Source organism: Chionomys nivalis, chromosome 17 (assembly GCF_950005125.1).
Source record: "Chionomys nivalis chromosome 17, mChiNiv1.1, whole genome shotgun sequence".
Taxonomy (NCBI): Eukaryota; Metazoa; Chordata; class Mammalia; order Rodentia; family Cricetidae; genus Chionomys; species Chionomys nivalis.
The window spans coordinates 5,675,693-5,696,597 of NC_080102.1; the positions used below are offsets into that span (position 1 = coordinate 5,675,693).

The 20,905-nt window shown below is 41.8% G+C and overlaps 1 protein-coding gene and 1 pseudogene across 2 annotated transcripts in view; both read right to left on the reverse strand.

Annotated features, from left to right (window-relative positions):
* The window catches only part of Lrp12 (LDL receptor related protein 12), a 75,024-nt gene that overhangs the window by 30,273 nt on the left and 23,846 nt on the right, over window positions 1-20,905 (reverse strand). Inside the window, exon 2 of one of the 2 annotated variants that reach the window (XM_057792461.1) lies at window positions 2,914-2,970. The exons of the other annotated variant lie outside the window; for it this stretch is intronic. Coding sequence (XP_057648444.1) covers window positions 2,914-2,970 — 57 coding nt within the window. The remainder of the gene's footprint in view (window positions 1-2,913; window positions 2,971-20,905) is intronic. 2 annotated transcript variants of the gene reach the window in all.
* On the reverse strand, window positions 17,481-18,569 carry LOC130888499 (NADH dehydrogenase [ubiquinone] 1 alpha subcomplex subunit 6-like; annotated as a pseudogene).

The window sequence follows — 20,905 nt, forward strand, 5'->3', positions numbered from 1 at the left end:
AAATATAAATCCAAAGATGCTCTGAAATCTGAAAGGTTTTGTTGTTGCCATTATAGATTTGGAGCATTCTGGATTTCAGATCTTTGAGATTTCTAATTAATAGACTACATGATGAACATCCCAGTCCCTAAACATTTCAAACTGGAAACACTTCACACACAGTTTCCCCCACTGGGCAAGGCCTTTGAAAAAAACACCCATTTATCCTCTTTAATGTATACTAGAGATGGGTCTTACATGCTGCTCTTCAAAGAAAAATAATTTTTATGAGACTAACCTCCAGAAAAAATATTCCATATTAATAAGGTTTTGCTGTCTTCTGAAATGGAGTATTTTATTGATGTATAAGTCCACATAATTAAAATATACATTGTTATGGGATGAATTGTATTGTCCTCAAAATTCATTTTTTAAGGTCCCAATGCTAGTACTTCAGAGAGTCATTGTAATTACATGGAGACTCTTTGATGAGGTAATTAAGTTAAAATGAGGTCACATGGGTGGGATATTATGATGTAACTTCAGAAGACATTAGGATAGATTCCAGGGCAGGATGTAGGAAGATGGCATCTAAAAGCCACAGACAGAATGCAGAAGAAACTATTCTTGCCACATCTTGATTGTGGGCTTTTAGCCTGCAGGCTCAGGAGAAAACACATTACGTTGTTTAGTCTGTGGTGCTGTGCTATGGCAGCCCCGGCAAACAATAAGTCCGTCTACATGTGTCTGCAATTCCTAAGTGGGGAAAGGCTTACAGAGAGAACACATCTGACTCCTTTTAAAGCATGACGTTCTGCTGATGTTTCTCCAACAGGAATTTACTAAGAGCAAAGGCAATACTAAGCAAGAGTCCAGCAGCCCTGATCTCAAGCAAACAGACAAAAGTAAGAAGTATAATTCAGTCCTGATGCATTGATAATAAACTTACAATTTGATATTAAATATGTCCAAATTTCTGTGGCTTTTCACATTCCATATTAATCCTTACAACTCAGCAAACAGTACTAAGTGACTGACATTCTATAGAATCATATACGGTAATGAAAATGCTCAGAGGTCAAAGCCAACCAGATTGCACTGTCACAGAGCACAGAAAGCTCACACATGAATTCAGATTTCAACTGTTGCTAACCTTGAGAAGCTATCATCTGTTGGATTTTTGTAACAGTTGTCTGAAAAAGATTGTTAAAATACTCCTTTACGTTTTTAGTTACATATCAATTAGATTATTTTCACGTATCAAATAAAACCTTATGTTTGAAAAGACTGAATGCAGAAACAGATGTTGAGAACCTAGCTACTTTAAATCTATCAATAAAGGCTTTACAATATTATAAAACAACAATACTGTTGACACTTTTGTCCTGAAAAGTCTACTTTAATAAAACTCTGCTATAGTCACAAGGTTGCAATAAACTCATTCTTGTTATTGTAAATCAAACTTGTAAGTTTTAAGGCAACTTCTCAGCTTTAGTTTCTAATACAGTAAACACTGGTAGTGATCAAACATACCAACTTTTATTGGGCATGGTGCTGTGAACCAGTGATTTCATACTAGCCTCACAAGGCAGGGGGATAAAGAACGTAGGACAACCTGGGCCACACAGTAACACCCCGTCTCAAAAACAACAAAAAGGGGGTGTGTGTGGCACAGACCAGTAATCTCATAATCTCAGGAGGATTAGTCAGCTAGCCACAGCTACTTGGATGAAAGTGTGGGCGACAGAGCCCCTGTCTTTAGAGCCCATCTGCCCACCCGACAACAGCAGTAATAACAGAGTTAGAGGTGAGGCTGAGGGGTAGGAAGGACACTTGCCTCCCATGCTCAAGGCCCTGCTTGGTTTTCACTTACAGCCCACTGTGGAAGGGACCTGACTCCCACAGGTGTTCTCTGACCTCCTCACGGGTGCCAAACTCATACAGTAATAGATAAAATTTAAATACCTTGTTTTTGAGGTATAAAATCGATACACATTTAAATGCCTGTAAAAAAGCGAAAAAGATGTGGAAGAACGAAGAAGACGACCTTGATTTCTGGAGACCAGGTGTGTTTGAGTGTTTAGTGAGGACAAAGACTGACCAGAGCACATGGTAAGAGCACTAACGTCCTGAATACAAAGTCAGAGATACAAAACCAACAACAAACTTCCAATTCTGCTTTATGGAAGAAAAAAACCACAAGAACTGTAAAATTTATAATAGAAACTCAGTAGACTGATATTGTGGTGTGACTTTTAACTACCCAAATCTTATCAATGATAGAGGGAAATGAAGAGTTATTAGTAATTATTAATAGTAGACTATTTCCATACATGAAGAGATAGCTTTTGATATGTGGTAACTACAGTTAATGGGGCAAATGCAGTGACACGCTGGAAGTCATCCACAATTGACAGCTGTGCCGCCGTGGCCCGTGGTCGCAGCTGTAGCTCAGGTGGGTGAAGACTCTCACTGACTTCTGCTTCCACACAGCCAAGGACGCTAACAACTGTGCACGCAAGTAAGCAGGTTCTTGTGGAGTATCGCTCTATCTCACCTAAAACATCTAACCGGACACTTCATTGCTAAGGCTGTAAATTCTAAGGATAACATTCAAAATTAATTTCATTTTACACAAGTTTGCATGGAGAGAAAATACCTAATTCTACTTGAGCTGACTTTTCTCTTGGTTTAACTTTCACATGAAAATAATTACATAGTCTGCTTGCAAAAGTATAACCAACCCTCAGGCATGCAATATCACTTTATCTTATGAGAATTTCTCCATGTTCCAGTTCCTTCCTTCCTTATTACATGCTGTGAAAGCAGCAATAATTTTTATAGCCAAATATCACTTCATAAGATACCAGGTGGCTTTCAATATTTACCATATAAGTCATGCATGAAATTTAAACATTACAAAAGATGACTTACCAGTTGACACTCCTGAAATATGCACATTTTCAGAAAGTTCTGCAAGAGCCCCATTTCCTAAAATTAAACATAATAAATAAACTAATTTCCAAGGTAAAACTCATAAAAAAATTCACATTCTTAAGAGAAAACTATTCAGAATGACTTTCAATTATCAGAAACTCAATTTTTAAAACAATGTACAAGAAAGAGTAAGACACGACATTTTGGAAATCACAATACGGTGCAATGTAGAGATATCCCGACCCCAGAGAGCCGAGTGCACCAGCAGGAGCCATCAGCTACAGATCAGCAGGAACCGAGCTGACTGAAGAGGAGATGGGAGTTAAGACACACTGTTCAGAGCCTCTTCCGTGATGCCCCGGTGCTCCACTTTACAAAGGTCTTCCGTTGTCATGTATATCTTTCAACCTTTTTCTCGTGGTTTTAATAGTTTTATTTCTCACTCTGGAAGCCACTGATTTCTACACTTCCTTCCACAGAAGCAGAAGGAACTTGCCAAGTGCCACCGCCACCTACTAAGGTGTCCGCTCCCTCAGATTAGAGCTAATGGAGTCCCTTCAGGTATTCATGTTGTAGGAGACATTTTCACTTTATTATAAATCATTTTCCATCAAATATCATCCTCCCCAACACTGTTGTTTGTCTGGAGACAAATCCTGGATCCTGCGCTTGCAGGGAAAACACTCTACCACTAAGCCATGCCCAGCTCTTTCTTGAAGCCAGTTGAGTAAAATGTAGGATGTGGAAGCAGAATTATTTCAGACTGAACATGGAGAAAACAAAACTGCAAGACTGTAACCAACAACCTTCCTTTTCTGAGTGCTACACTTCCAGGATTAGGGATCATCGCCCAACATCCCACCTCATACACTACACTTCCAGGTTAGGGATCATCACCCAGCATCCATCCCTACCTCATTAAGAGGTGTTAGAAGAGAGTCTGTTTATTTGGCAACCTTTTTTTTTTTTTTTAAAAAAAATATCCTAGATCAGAAGAGCAAATGCTCAAAATGTCGACAGATGAATACATAAGAGATGTCATGATTCCTAAGATGAAGCCATGTCATGACACATAACATTGAGCAGTTGTTTATTTTTTACCAACTGGGCAGAGCACAGAACTGCTGTTGCAGAGTGAAACATCCCCAGCAGAGCCAGCTCAGTCCCCAGAGCTGGCTGTTCTCAAGTGAGAGGAACTGCTTCGGCCCCTCGGTTAGAAACAACGCAACAGAACGAGAGAAAGAGGGGCGTGAGACATTAAACGCGCCAGCAAGCCTGGCTACGCTTATTTTAATCACTGTGTTTCATACCACATGAGCACCATTTATTTTTGCCCACCAAAGCAAATCATACATGTGGAAAGCTAGAACCATTAGAAAGATCCTGTCCATTTCTTCACCACACACAACGTACTCATTTTAAAGGGAGAAGAAACAAAAGAAGAAACACATTTGCTAAGCAACCACAGTTTGTCAAAGGGCAGTATCCACTGCCCAAACCTTCACACTCCAAGCAGAGGAACCCAAGTGAAAGCTGTGTAATTGGAGCAGCACCGTGGTGTGGGCTTGGGCACATCTATAAATTACAGCCGTGCTTCTGATATCCTTGAAGGAGTATAGAAAACTGTAGATTTTAATGCTAGACCTACGTTACATGAAGTCTTTTTCCAGAGCAGTAAACATGAACAGGCTGAAGGAAGAAAAGAGGCACACTGTGGATTTCAGATGAGGTGGCCAAACGTCTAACACCAGCTCCACCACCTGGTGTGCAGGCTAGAGTGTTACCTGCATACATGTGCACGTCTACACAGACTCTGATAGGCTAGTGTGTTACCTGCATACATGTGCACGTCTACACAGGCTAGAGTGTTACCTGCATACATGTGCACGTCTACACAGACTCTGACAGGTCTACAGCATGTAAAACTGTAAACTCCAGGAACAGGGGCTAGACAGGCATGCTCTGCACATTTAAACAAGGACTGAATTTGCCATATATAGGCACAGATTTCTTTAAAAATGTTATTCATGCTATGTAAAATACCGAAAGACAAGTGAGCAAATGTTACCGCCTTTCGTTCTAGGTGAACAATATGTGGCATTGCTCAATGCTGAAAACATCAGATTTCAGAGAAGCATCGTGCTATCAGAAACTGCTAACACCCTCAAATAGAAAAACTGGTCCTGCTTCTTTCCTATATACTCATTCCTGCGTGAACACAGTCCTTTCCAGAAGTCAAAAAAAAAAAATGATAATCTCTGTTCACACTGAACATTTTGTTGTTATTACCTCAGATGTTTCTGACTCACATCAGCTGAACCGGATAACTTAATTTAGGTGTCCTGCTATCAAAAATATTTTAACAAATGCATCACTTAAACTTCCATTTTATCAGTGACAATCCAAAGGAAACAGTTCTGGGTCCTCCCACGTCAGGAAATGAACACCATAGGTGCGAGCGCGCACGCGCGCGCACACACACACATGCATACACACACGCGCACACACACACGCACACATACACACACTACCTTCTTTACTATGGCAGCAGCACACACAGTCTCTGCAGAGTCTCAAGGAATGCTACCCTTACTGGTAGCAAATATTTGTAAAAAGGAAAGAGTGTAAATATCACTTCTCTAACCACACATCAGCAGCCGGCTAGTTAAAATGCCAGCCAATGGAGCGGGTAACACCTAAAAGGTTTTTAATGTAAACTTCACTGGTACCTAAGTCTTCTGACGTATTTTGTTTCTAGTATCACTAATTCAATACTACAAGGGGCTAATGGTCTTCATTTCATTAAATAATAAGAAGGGTTAATGGTTCCTATCTCACAAACTAGACAGGATTAATGGTCCTAACTAAACACTTTGTACACTTTTGGAGTTGTGACAACCAGGAGGGAGGTCGTGTGACGCTCAGGTACGTGTGGTGATGGCATAAATTCTAGTACTGACTGCTGGGATCCAACCCCAGCTCTGTGGCATTTAGACACTGACATTAATTGGACGACCTCTTGAAAGCCTGGCTTGTTCACTTGTATAAAGTGGTGGTATTATAAATAATGCTTATATTTATGGTCTCTCCATCTGTGGTTTCTTTCTGTTCTATCTTCATTCAGTAGCTAAAGCTCTTGAATAAAAACCACACCGAAGGGTTGGCAGCTATGTGCCGGCTAACTCCTAAATGCCTTGCAAGCATCCGTTAAGTGAGCCCTTAACACCAAACAGTCATTTTACGTATGAAGAAACCACAGCTTCTTACATTATAGTAGCTTTCTCTTCAGAGCAGTAACTGCATAGAACCCTGAACGCAGTCATTAGTCACTAAGACATCTATATTGCTTACTTTACAGAAGAACTCAGACTCTATATCAACTCCCACGATGTATTTCTCACTTAAAAACAAAGGACCCAGACATGGACACACTTCCTGTTTATGAAAGAAACAGTGCTTAGCTCTTGGAGTTAAAACCCACTGGAGACAGCTACCCCAGTCCAGATGGACAAGCAGCCTTAATGACTGACAGCTCATGATAGTGCATGCTTGGCGTCCTACAGTTTCTTTTCCATCATATAGAGAGCAGTTAGTTATGAGACTTAACCACACACACATAGAGAGAGCAGTTAGTTATGAGACTTAACCACACACACAGAGAGAGCAGTTAGTTATGAGACTTAACCACACACACATAAAAAGAGCAGTTAGTTATGAGACTTAACCACACACACACGACACACACACACACACTTGCAAAAACAAAACAAGCAAACCAATATAGTTTGTCTTTTAGAATATTTAAAGAAAAAGTTTAAAATCCTAGTTAGGCTCGTCAAGCTCTCCAGACTGGTTCTACCTGTAAAATCTCATCTGATTTTACATCCTCACTCTGCCTTTCATCTGCAGGAATGAGTTTGCTCTAGAACCGTTCAGGGGTCCTGCTGTACTTCACACCTGATGGAGGTGACTTTGATTCCCTGCACCGGGTTAGGCCAATCTGCAGTGGGCTTCTATGACGTCTAATACACTGCTGGACGTGCAGCCCATCTGTGCTCGCTGCGGAGCATTTACAAATCTCCACTAGGTCCTACTCTTGGGAGGGGAGGACTTGGGAGAAGACTCGTGGGCAGCACTGGTGTAAAGCTGGGTTCTGCTACTTTTCCATGCACAGAACATGACATAAATAGGGATATGCAGTCTTTCTCTAGCTGCTCAAATAAAGAACACGTGACATAGGAATAAGAGTTAGGCCAAGTACTGGCCCCAAAAGGGCTGGCAGTCTATTGAGAAAATTACTCAAAAATACATGAAATAAAAGCAAAGAATGCAAGTGTCCTACTCATAGAGGGAAATGTTAGGGACTTTCTGCCAAAAGTAAGACTCTGGTATGGTGTGCACACTCTAGTTCCCATATCAGGCAATTCAACTGGTAATTCACAGACACTGAGAATTGCAAAAGAAATGCCAACCTGCATCTGTAGATTATGTAACTGCACATCTATTTGGAAAATTCTGGACAGTAAAAAGAAAAATAACTAATGGGGAGAACTGGTGAAGGGTTGGGACTTGAAATGAGCACACACACACACACACACAAACAGAAAATAAGCGAAAATAAGAAACTCGCACATAAGCCTCCCCTACAGGTCATAAGAACTGGAATAATCCACCAAATCCCCGCTGAAAAAAGCTGGGGTAACGGTGACTAAAACTCAGGTCTAGATGACAGTCTGTGATGTAAGATGGCGACTGCCGGGACCAAAGGGACAAGAAGGTGGGTTCTGCTACTGCGCAGGCTTTCTGCCCGGAAAGCTCCTGGACCAGGAACATCCCAGCAGGGCGGGGAAATCTTGTTAGGCCAAGGGAACAAACTGGGATTGGGAGGTAGCAGTAATATTAAGTACATGATAGACCGAAACCTTGCAAAAACAAGATACCTCCCCAAATGTGTATCAAGGCCATCAGGGTCCTGGCCTTAGACTAACCTGCATGTGTGCACCATGAGTCTTCCCAAGCGGACAGATCAAGCCTTGCTACAAGGTGGAAGTTACACTTCTAGGTCACCCAATTAAAGTTCTTTCAGGTATGGAAAAGCTCTCAGGCGGAGCACTGCAGGCGATCGCCCGGGTATTACCAGCAATTAGAACATGCACAGCGCAGTGGGGCTGACCGAGCGCTTTACTCATGGTTACTACTCCTATTCCTCTCCAGAAACTTCTCTGGAACCTCCTCAACGGCTCAGTGTTAGGTAAGCAAGCTTGCCACCAGCCCCGACGACCGGAGTTTTATCCCTGGACCCCCACATGGTAGAAAGAGAAAACTGCCTCCTGCAAGTTGTCTTCTGAACTCTACAGGTGGGTCACAGAATGTATGTGCATGCGCACACACACACACACACAACCCAAATAGATAAATTTGTTACTTAATAAAATTATAATAAAATAATTATTTTTAAAAATTGCTAGTGAGAGCACAAAATTGCACAACCTTTTAGGAAAGTTTCTTTTCACGATGAATATGCACTACCAAACACACACCTACGGAAGGGAAATGAAAACATTAAACAAGCGAACAAATCTAAAAAAGCCAGGAAATGTCTAGAAGGAACAAGCACTTAGAAATTCTTTATGCAACAGCAAAAAGTCCTCCTTTATGCCCTAAAGTCCCGCCTTTGCTGTGTGTCTGTCTGCTACAAGTCTGAACGAGCCCGGGAATCACTGCAGGACATCTGCCAACCTGTCACCCTCCTTCCAGGCTGAAGGCACAGGGCCTGCTGTCACTCTGGATCCCAGCACCCCAGCAGCCACCTCACACAACCTGACTGCTCCCCTTCTTCCTTAGACTACCATGTACACCCACAGTGCTGAGGCTCCAGAACCCACCCTGGGTAGATAGCTAACTATGTCTCATCCAGATGCACTCTGCACCTTCTTGTCCTTGTCCTAATCCTTCCTTCACTTAAAACCAAAGCTCATGGCAGCACCCCAAAGATGTATGGAGGGCCTGGACCCTTCGTGTCTTTTCTCAGTGCATCAACTGCATTTCCTGCCTTTTTGCCATTCCTCTTCTCTTTAGCTGGGGTACGGGCACGCGCGGCCCAGCCTTGCCTGTCGGGGCTGCTGGAGGTGGGACTTTAGCCACAAAATCTGGTTACAGAAACACTTCACAGAGAGACAGGAAAGATCAGTAGTTTCTACAGTCGGTAGCGAGGGTAACTGACCTGTGGAAGCAAGGAAAGAACAGTCTGAGATGATCACGTGGTCCCTGTATTTTGGGAAGTGTCACGTGTGTACTTATGTCAGCAAAATTCACCAAAATGTATCGTCAAAAGGGCACATGTTACTGCATGCAAATTTTACCGTAATAAAGTTAATTCAGAAAAAGGAGAGGCAGGCTGGAGTCCAGACAAGATTTGGTTCGGAGATCCAGCTTCCTGGCGCTAATCCTGCTGGCTGCTGTCTTCCTCAGCCTAACAGAGCAGCTGCAGCGGTTCCAGACGTCAGACCCACAGGAAGACAGAATGCCAGTCCTGTCTTTCTGCTGACAGCTGTTGAAGTTCCATGACAATTTTCTCACAAGACAATGAATGGAAAGAAGGTCCCAGGCTGAGGGTGACGTGTTAATTTTCTAAACACACCAAGGGCATTATTAAGAAGAGAAAAGGAACAAGCAGATGGCTGGCGAAGGGCAAGCTACAGCTGCAGCATTTTCCTTCCTTTCGAATCAATCCGATAAGGATCCACGTACCTGAGGCTCATTTTCAACTGTAACTTTCTGTCCCTTTAACCCCACACGAGCTCTGCTGTATCCTCACTTCCCAGCACTTAGAGAGATGACATGGCCTAAGTAAGGTAAGGCAGCAGCCAAGTGCTCGCGGATCATGCCAGTGGCAAGTGACTTTAGAACATGGTCGGCGTTCTGTGCCCTTTAATGACATAACGAACTTGGGCATTAGCCATGAAAGTCAGAAAGAAAGGAGGCATGGGGACACTGCCCGCCTCCCAGTAGGTGAACACACTCCAAAAGGAGAGGGACTGGAGCAAGCTTTTAACAGAGCCGTGCCATGGAACTTTCTACAAAGACGAACACACACCACAGACACACCACCTCACTCGGCAGCCATTTGGCACATGTGGAGGATATTGGTCATTTGAAACGAGGGCACTGTACTGTAACAAATAAGTTAATTTGATTTAATTGTGATTAATTCAACCTTAGATTCGAAACAGCTCCTGTGGCCATGTAGACTTGGTTCTAAATCCAATTCCAACTGGAAAGGCAGAGAACAGGAAGCATCTTCAATTGCATTACTGACATACACTTGGCAAACTCCAGAGTGGAAATTGAAAAATTAGTTTCTTTAAAATATATTTGGTTGCTTACAAAAAACAACTTTCAAAAGGCTGTGAATGAACTTACAAACAGAAAACAAAACAAAACAAAAGCTTAAACAAGTGTAAATTTGAACCTAGCTGAATTCTTTAATAAAGCCGAGGGGCTTTATTTAAAACTAATAATAAATTAATATAGCATTTACAGTCATTAAAAATGAAAGCACTTTGTCCTTTAGAGGTACATTTTAAAATATTAAAATCAGGACAGACATAACCTCAGGGTGAAAGGATAAAAAAGAATATTGCAAGCAAATGGATCCAAGAAGCAAGCTGGTGTAGCCATTTTAGTATCTGACAAAATAGGCTTCAAACCAAAATTAATCAGAAGAGATAGTGAAGGACAGTATAGACTCATCAAAGGAAAAATCCACCAGGAGGATACTGAAAATCTTAACATATGTGTTCCAAACACAAGGGCACTCAAGTTTGTGAAAGAAACAGGACTATAGCTTGCTGTGAAATATTATTTTAAGGTGGGTTACATTTGTTTATGCTGTGGACCATTTGTTTAATGACGTAAGGGCGTGTTGCTTTTGTTTGCATTGCATCTGTTTAACTCTGCGAAGTGTGATTCTTTGCCTGTCTAGAACACGATGGTCTAATAAAGAGCCGGAGGCCAAAGGAGGCAGGAGAAAGAACAGGCTGGGCTGGCAGGCAGAGGGGAGGACTAGGAGGAATCTGGGAAGCAGCAGCAGGAGCGAGAGAGGATAAGGAGAGAGGACACCAGGGGCCAGTCATGGAGCAAGAGTCAAAGTAAGATATACAGAAATACAGAAAGGTAAAAGTCCAGAGGCAAAAGATAAATGAGATAATTTAAGTTAAGATAAAGCTGGCTAGAAACAAGCCAAGCTAAGGTCAGGTATTCATAAGAAACAGTAAGACTCTGTATGATTTATTTGGGAGCTGGGTGGAAGGCCCCCCAAAGCTAAAAGAGCAAAAAACAACAAACTACATTCTGGCGTTCCAATGTGAGGCTAGAGTAAAAGAAAATACAACAACAGCTTAAATCACAGACCCTCACACAGTAACAGCGGGAACTTCAACACCCCACTCTCAGCAATGCACAGGTCGTCCGGACAAAACCTTGAGAGAAATGACGGAGTTAACCCACATTATAAACCAAACAGATCTAAAAGATACTCACAGAACATTTAACTCAAACCCAAAAGAACATGCCTTCATATTAGTACCTCATGGAACTTCCTCCAAAATTGACCACATACGTGGACACAAAGCAAGTCTCAACAAATACAAGAAAACTGAAATAACTTCTTGTGACGTGGGATTCCCTCTGTATGCTATGAATATATTTTATTACCACTGGTTAATAAAGAAGCTGCTTTGGCCTATGGCAGGGCAGAATATAGCTAGGCAGGAAAACTAAAGTGAATGCAGGGGAGAAAAAAGGCAGAGTCAGGCAGACACCATGTAGCCCCAAGACGCAAGACATGAGTTAACCATAAATATGAAATATCTTCATATTTTACCTCACGGTAAAATATGAAATAATAGAATTGGGTTAAGATGTAAGAGCTAGCTAGAAATACACTTGAGCCTTTGGTCTAACAGTGTTGTAACTAATATAGTTTCTGTGTGGTTATTTGGGTCTGGGCGGCCGGGAAACGAAAAGTGCCGTCTCTCTTTCCATCCTTGAATTCTATCTGACCAAGGAGCGAAGCTGGACATCAACAACAACAGAAACAACAGAAAGCTTACAAGCTTATAGAAACTGAACCACTTACTACTGGATGAAAAATGAGTCAAGATGGAAACTAAGAAAATTAAGGACTCCCTAGAATCAAATGAAAACGAATACAGAACAATTCAAACTTATGGGACAAGCCGGGCAGTGGTGGCACATGCCTTTAACCCCAACACTCATGAGGCAGAGGCACACGGATCTCTGTAAGTTCGAGGCTAGCCTCGTCTACAGAGTGAGTTCCAGGACAGCCAGAGCTACACAGAGAAAGCCTGTCTCAAAAAAGCAAACAAAACAAAACAAACTTATGGGACACAATGAAGTCAGTTCTAAGAGGCAAGATCATAGTAATACATATCTACATAAAAACATTGGCAAGACCTCATTGTAGTAAAATAACAGCACACCTGAAAGCTTTAGAACAGAAAGAAGAAATCACATCCAGAAAGAGTAGATGGCAAGAAATAATCAAACTCAGGGCTAAAATCAATAAAACAGAAATGAATAAACAAAATACAAAGTTTCAATAAAATGAAGTGTTGGTTCTTTTAGAAAAAAATAAGATTGACAAACTTTTATTTAAATTAACTAAAAGGTGGTGAGAAAAGAGTCAAACTATTAATACCAGAAATGAAGAAGGAGACATAACAGACACTGAGGAAAATCCAGAGAATTATACGGACATACTTTAAAAACCTGTACTCTACCAAACTGGACAATCAAAAAGAAATGGATAATCTTCTCCATAGGTGCCACAGATAAGCAACTGAAACAGACCTATAACTCCTAGTGAAATAGAAACAGTAATTAAAAGTCTCCCAACCAAAGAAAGTCCAGAGTCAGATGGTTCCAGTACAGAATTCTACCAGACTTTCAAAGAAAAGTTAATGCCAACACTCCTCAAATTAGTCTACAAAATAGAAGGAATAGTGCCCAACCCATATTATAAGGCCACAGTTGCACTAACACCCAAAACACATAAAGATCAAACAAATACAATTACAGACCAATTTCCCTTATGAATATCGATGCAAAATTCTCAAAAAAAAAAAATACTTACAAGCTGAATCCAAACAAACTGAAAGTCAAAAACCACAAGATCAGCTTATTAGGTGCAGAAAAGGCCTTTGGACAAAATCCAACACCCCTTCTTGATACTTTTAATCTCCTAGAGAGATTAGGGATGTAATGGACATACCTAAATATGATAAAGACAACTTACAAGCCTTTAGTTAACATCAACTTAAATAGAGAAAAATTCAAAGCAATTCTGCTAAAATCATAGAAAGACAAGGTTGTCCAGTCTCTCCATACCTAGTCAACACAGCACCCGAAGTCTTAGCTGTAACAATAACACAACTGTAAGAGACCATGGGATACAAACTGGAAAGGAGTCCAAATGTCTTTATTTGCAGATGATATAATACTATACACAAGAGACCTTAAAAATTCCACTGGGAAACTCCTACAGCAGATAAACACTTTTGGCAAAGTAGCTGGATATAAAATTGACTCACGAAAATCAACAGCACTCCTATATACAGATGACAGACAGAGGGAAAGAATTGGGAAAATAACACATAATAGCCTCAAATAATATAAAATATCTTGCAGTAATTCTAACCATACATACAAGCGAAAGACTTGTATGATAAAACTTGAAGGCACTGAGGTTAAGAAATTGAAGAAGATGTCCAAAGACTGAAAAACCTCCCATGTTCATGGACTGATAGGATTAATAGAGTAAAAATGGCCATCCACAGATTTAATGCAATCCTTATCAAAATTCTTGACAAATCTTAAAAGGATCTCAGCTTCATATGGAAACACACACACACACACCCAGGATAGCTAAAACAATCCTGAATAAGTAAAGAACTGATGGAGATCTTCCCCTGATCTCCAATTATACTACAGAGCTCCCATGAGGCAGAAGCAGGTAGAAACGCGAGTTCCAGGACTGCCAGGACGACACAGAAAATCCCTGTTTTGAAAAACCAACTGACCAACCAAAGAGCAGCACAATACTGCCACAAAACTGACATGTTGATCAATGGAATTGAATTGAAAGTCCAGACATAAATCTACACACCCACGAACACCTGATTTTTGATTATATACACACACACACACACCATGGAAAAAGTCAGCATCCTCAGCAAAGGTGCTGGTCAAACTGACTGGCAGCCATACAGATCAAAGGCCTCAACATAAAGCCGGATACACTGAACCTGACAGAAGAGAAAGAAGGGAGTAGCCTTGAAGTCATTAGCATAGGAAAAGATTTTCTGAGCAAAACACCTTTGGCACAAGCATTAAAATCAACAATTAATAAATGGAACCTCATGAAACTGAAAAGTTTCTATATGACAAAGGACACTGTTATTTGGGCAAAGTAGCAGCCTACAGAATGGAAAATTTTTTACCAACTGCATATTTGATAAAGGGCTAATATCCAAAATATATAAAGAGCTAAAAATCTAAATATCAAGAAAACAAATTACACAATTAAAAAATGGGGTACAGATCTAAACAGAGAATTCTCAAGAAGAAACCCAAACGGCTGTGAAACAGTCATACTCAGTCACTAGGGAATGCAAATCAAAACTACTTTAAGATTTTATCTTACACCTGTCAGAGTGGCTAAGAAAAAAAAGTAAGTGACAGCTCATGGTAGGGAGGCTGTGGAGCAAGGGGAACACTCATACGTTGCTGGTGCGACTGAAAACTTGTACAACCACTATGGAAATCAGTGTGGCAGCTCCTCGGGAAGATGAGCATTGATCTACTTCAAGATCCAGCTATACCACTCTTGGGCAAATACCCAAAGGATGTTTCATCCTACCACAGAAACATTTATTCAACCATGTTCATTGCTGCTCTATTCATAAACAACCTAGATGTCCCTCAACAGAAGAAAGCAAGAAAATGAAGTACATTTACACAACAGAATCTTACTCTGCCATTTAAAAAAATGAGATAAAAAAATTCACAAGGAAATGAGTAGAGTAGAAAAAAATCATCCTGATTGAGGTAGCTCAGAAAGACAAATATGGTTTGTATTTGTTTTTATGTGGATATTAGTTGTTAAGTGAATGTTAGCAAACACAGAACCAGAGTAAGGGAAAAGGGGAAGAGACAAATTTCCCTAGAAAAAGGAAATAGAATACTTATAGATGGATGCAGGGATGTGGGTAGGCTGAACTGGGAGGGGGAAGGAAGAGGAAATGAGGGAGGGAATATGGGGGAGAGACAGCTAAAATTCAGGGGCATTTGAGGGTAGAATAGAAGCTTCCTAGAATATACACCTATATGAAGGCAATCTAAATGAAATCACCAAGTAAAGGAGACAAAGCCCACCTGGCCATCTTTTGTCGCCAATGAAGCAGCTAGTACCAGGGATGGATTACATCAAATTTAAGTTGTTGGCCAAAGGGGTCCCACGGGAATCACCAAACAACCCAGGCTGTTCCCAAGTCAACACGTTGCTCTCCACAAACTGTTGGCAAGGCTCCATTGCCTGCCTACACAACTCACTGAATATGAAGTAGAGCTGTGTCTACACACAGCCTCCGCCCTATGTTCTAGTGTCTTCGGTACTCTGCATGTTATCAACAGAGAAACATAAACACCAACCCAGACAAAAACCTTTCCATTTACAAGGATGTCCTGACACCATTTGTACAATGGTGGCACAAAGGTGTGTGGGAGTAACCAACCAACAAGTGATTTGACTGAAGCCTGCCCCATGAGATAGAACCCATATGTGACACTACTTGGGCGACCAAGAACCTGAGGCTAGATAGCTCAGGGGCCTAGGATAAAACCAAATACTACCATTCTAAACAATAAAATAAAAAAGAAAACTGAAAGAAAAAGAGGAAGTAGCTATAAAGTGATTTAACGATATTCTATACTCATAGACCAGTGCCTTGCTCAGCCATCAGAGAAGCTTCCTTCTCTGCAGCAGATGGGAACCATACAGAGACCCACAGTCAGACAGCCAGGCATCATGTAAGGAATGAGACCCTTGGAACACTCAGTCCTAAATGATGTTTCCACCAAATCCCTTCTGTCAGGACTCAGGGAAACCCACTGAAGAGGAGGCAGAAAGAGTGTAAGAGTCAGAGGGGATGAGGACACCAGGAGAACCAGGCCCTCTAAATCAGCATGAGCAAAGCTCAAATGAACTCAGGCTGAGGCAGCATGCACAGGTGTGCATGGGGACTGCATGGGCCTGCATGTGTCTACATGGGCCCGCATGTGTCTGCACAGGGCCTGCACAAGTGTGCACAGGGCCCGCACGGGTCTGCACCAGGTCATTTGCATATATATTATGGCTTCTAGTGTAGTGTTTTTACGGGACTCCTGAGTGTGCAAATGAGTGGGTCTCTGTTTCTTGTGCCTTCTCTTGGGCTCTTTTCCTTTTGTGTTTTATCCAATTCCAGTGTGTTAGTTTTTGTTTTAACTTATTTTACATATTCTAATTTATTATTGTCCCTTAGAAGCTTGTTTGACAGAAAGGCAGTGACTCTGGGTGGAAGGGGCTGTAGGGAGGCGCAGAGGGAGATGAGATCACATAATGAGGATATATTATGTGAGAAAAAAAATTATTTTTTCAATAAAAAATATGTATGGATGGACGAGGCCTGAGAGATGGCTGATCAGTTAAGCATATGTACTGTTCTTTTAGAAGGCCCCAAGTTTGGATCCCAGCACCAAGGTGGGAACCTCCTGTAATTACAGCTTGAGGGGGTCACACAACCGCTGTGGGAACCCACACATATGTGGTACACACCTACACACACATAAATAAAACAGATCTTTTATAAATTCAAAAAATCAATGTATGAAATGACGACTGTTATCTGTGTTAAAATGTGGTGGAGGAAAACCATCACCAGGGCAATGGGCAGGACACGGAGCTAGGTCTCAGTTAATGGTTGCTGGGGCTTAATTCTGGGAAACATGTAGGGTCTCACTATTTTATCTTAAGGTCTCCACTAAAAAACATGAAAATGAAATAACGAAACAAAACAAACCCAACCAAACAAAAGCAAAACAACAACAACAACAACAACAAACCCCACAAAAAAAAACCTGGTAGTGTTTATGCTTAGTATACGGCACACAAAATGTTCTGGTGACAGGTTTGTACAAAGGACTTAAAACATGTAGGTATTATTTCAGTCTTCTTGGTACTTTAATCCACTGTCTCAAATTTGTAAAATAAAACTTTCTGACAACTTATAGTGTTTGCTCTTACTTTTTTTTTTTTGGTGGGAGAGCCCCATAGCTCTACATTTGGATTGGCAGTGGTTTTCTCTAATGGTCTCCAGCTGTTGCAAACCTACTGCAAAGGTTTTCCTTGATGAGGGGTGAGGACTACAGTTATCAGATGCTACAGATGCTAGAACTAATGGGCCAGCAGTGTTTTAAATAATAGTTTCTGTGTGATTATTTTGGGGCTAAGCTAGCTGGGTGGTCGGGATGTACAAGCGGGTCTTCCTCCTACAAATTGTCACACCAACGTGGCCAAGTAAATCCACAGTGAGCCTTCCTCCTACAGTTATCTGTGGATACAAAGACAAACAATTATTAAGCAGTCAGGGACTGTGCTGCTTTAGTAAAGTGGTGATTGCTGGTTCTCTTCCAAGATCCATGACTTCACTCACCCCGGGTAGCTGGCTAGGTTTCCAGTACCAGACATGGTTTCCTCTTGTTGAGCATATGTGTGCCACTACTGCCGCCTCAGGGTTATCGTGCCATGCTGGTCAGCACTGCGGTTAATGGGAATCATAACTGGGCAGGACTGTTGGTTGCTTCCCTACTTTGAAAGTGTGCATGGCACCTTTTGGTCCCACAAAAGCTAGTCCTCCGGGAGGAGACTTTCGGGTCAGTGCCGGCTCAGAGGTGCCTGGGCAGGGTGTCAGAAGTGAACGGTATTTTCAGCAACAGGGACTTACCTTGTATCTCTGAGGGAAACCCAGGGCAATAGCAATAGCCTATAATGTTGGAGGGGTCTCTTGGGCAAACTTGACCAACAACTCAAAAGGGGTGTTTTGGCTATTGTTTTTATTTTATTTTTTTAATCACAAAGCAACCATCAAATTATGAGTTTCTTTGTACTCTAAAATAATTAAATATCAACAGGCACCTTCCCCTTGGGTGACCTCCTGGGTCATGGCCAATATAGAACTTGGACAGGAAATCCTTTGGCCTTAGTGTTCCTGTCTCACGGAAGAACTGCATAATGTGTGTTCACTGCTTGCACACTTCAGTGGTTTCCTGGAGAGCCATCCTTCCCTTAGTGACCGGGAGATCAACCACTCTGGGGCTGGGACACGAACATCCTTCACGAGCATTTCTCGGACGTCATCCCGTCCCTGTTTCACGGTGTTGTCCAGCTGGGACAGTGCAGTGCTAGGCACCTCCCCAGACAGCCTGCAAGAGCTCGCACACCCTCCACTCGGCCTCGTTAAGGTCACGACTGTGAAAATGAACTTCATGGAGGTACTGGCTAAAACAGCAGCCTGCTGCAAGCTGCTGGCTGCCATCCTACCAAGGAAATCCCTATTTATTTCTTGTTTTGTTTTTCAGTGTTGATGATATTTGGCTCTTGGAGGGAACACTGTCAGCCTGAACTTCCATTTAAACTATCTGTATGTTTACACACCAATATACTTGTATTATTGGTATTTTTAGGTAGATACTTAAGAGTATGATTCCTAGTGACTTTTCTGTACAAAGCACCATAGATAATTATGCTGAACTGTGTAAGAACACCTCAGGGAGAAGTGCTCAAACCCTGGTCTTAGAATCCTCAATTCTGACATGCTGTAGCCTGATCCATCCACTATTTTTTATTTGTGTGTGTGTACATATACATATATACACACATGCATATAATACACACAAAAAATAAGAGAAAGAAAAGGCAAATACACACTCATCTTTGCACTCCCAGTGAGAGTTTTATAACTAACCCTTTATGTGGCCTGTCAGAAAGAGCTGTTGGACAGCAAACACTCTTCTTGCCTGTGTTGCATAGGACAGGATATGTGCAGAGTGGCCACAGGATTTTCAGAACCACCCTGAGTCCTGGCTTTCTGATGGATGAAGTCCTACAATCTTAGCCCCAATCTGTACATCCCTTTAAGAGAAAGAAGCAGCAGGGAGCTTTCCCTTGACATTTGTACAGGGAAGAGGCCGGAGAGCACACAGGACTTCAGCTGACACCATGGAAATCTCGAACCTCCAGCATCCACAACTGCAGAGATACAATATTTGCTGTTGCAAGTCGGAGGCATTTTGATGTGGGTGTTCAGACAAACTAATGCATGCAATTTCCCCAGACATAATTTGACCTACTTATGAATTCTTTGAAAATGTATAAAGAATTCAGTGCAATATTCTGATGAAAGATTTCCTAGCATCAAAAACAAACAAAACAAAACAAAAAACCCAAAACAACAACAACAAAACCACAGCACCACCAACAAAAGATGGCTATAATGAGACACTGCATACCAAAAAAGGTTAAGATTCGATATTCCTATTTCATGGAATTACTAGTATTCTACGATTATTTTATTTCTACAAGTGTAGTTAGTACAAGGAGCGGCAGGCTGTGTCCTGCTGCCCGGCTAGCTTATACTCGAAATGACCACACAGAAATTGCGTTAATTAAATCACTGTCTGGCCATTAGCTCTAGCCTCTTATTGGCTAACTCTCACATCTTGATCTAACCCATTTCTAGTAATCTGTGTAGCACCACGAGGCCGTGGCTCACCGGGAAGATCCCAACCTGTGTCCGTCTCGGGCCAGTGCTGCCTGCCTCTGCCCTTCTTCCCAGCACCCAGTCCTGTCTTTCTGGCCTACCTAAGTTTCTGCCCTATCAAAAGGCTAAGGCAATTTCTTCATTCAACCAATGAAAGCCACACATCCTATACCGTTTCCCCCTTTTTGTTTAAACAAAAAGGAAGGCTTTAACATCTCTAGTGAAGAATCTCCACCACCCCCTTTACCTCCCCTTCCACCCTAAGAGCTGAGTGACAGTTCTGGGAAGGGCTTTTATAGACTATTTTACCAATCCCTAACGCAACTGAAGTGCAGAGAAAGGGTAAGTCACTTGTTAGAAGTCAGCTGCGTTAACACGGAAGTTATTTGAAAAACTTCATGGATTTCAAGAGAGTGATCAATATGCTCGGATAGATATACACAATGCTGCAGCCAAGATTAAGCCAAGACAAAACAGCTCCATGACCCTGAAAGCTCTCTAGCTGCCCTCTGCCGTCAACCCCCATCTCACACGCTCACGTTCAGCAGCCACTGACCATAGCGTGAGCATCATTATGCACCGTGCTGAACTTGCCATATACTATTAAATCTGCCTCCTGAAGCTGGGAGAATACCATTATCTACACATGGCAGCTGAGGACCCATGGGAGGAAGTCACCCAAGATCTTTCAGCTAGCAAGTGGTAGGGCTGGATGAAATTCTGATCTGTTTAATTTCAACATTCAAAAGTTTTTCCTAAAATAAGCAATTTGCCTTTGTTGAAAAACTTCTACTGTCTGCCTACATGAATTTCTGTATGTACACCTGTTGAGCATTTGTGGCTGCCCTGTTCTAAACAAAAACGTCCAGGTGCCCAAACCCACTGCCCCGTGTTGGTGTTCTGAGAGTGACCCAAAGCCACTGCCATGTTGGGGTTCTGACAGTGACCCAAACCCACTGCCATGTTGGGGTTCTGACAGTGGCCTGAGCCTCTTTTATCGATTTGCCATCACCTTCCTGGTCTCCATCAGCATTTCAGTTTGTGACTCCCAAGGTACTGCATGCACATCTGTTTTGTTCCCCTCCCCACTACAAACAAATTAAACATGAAGA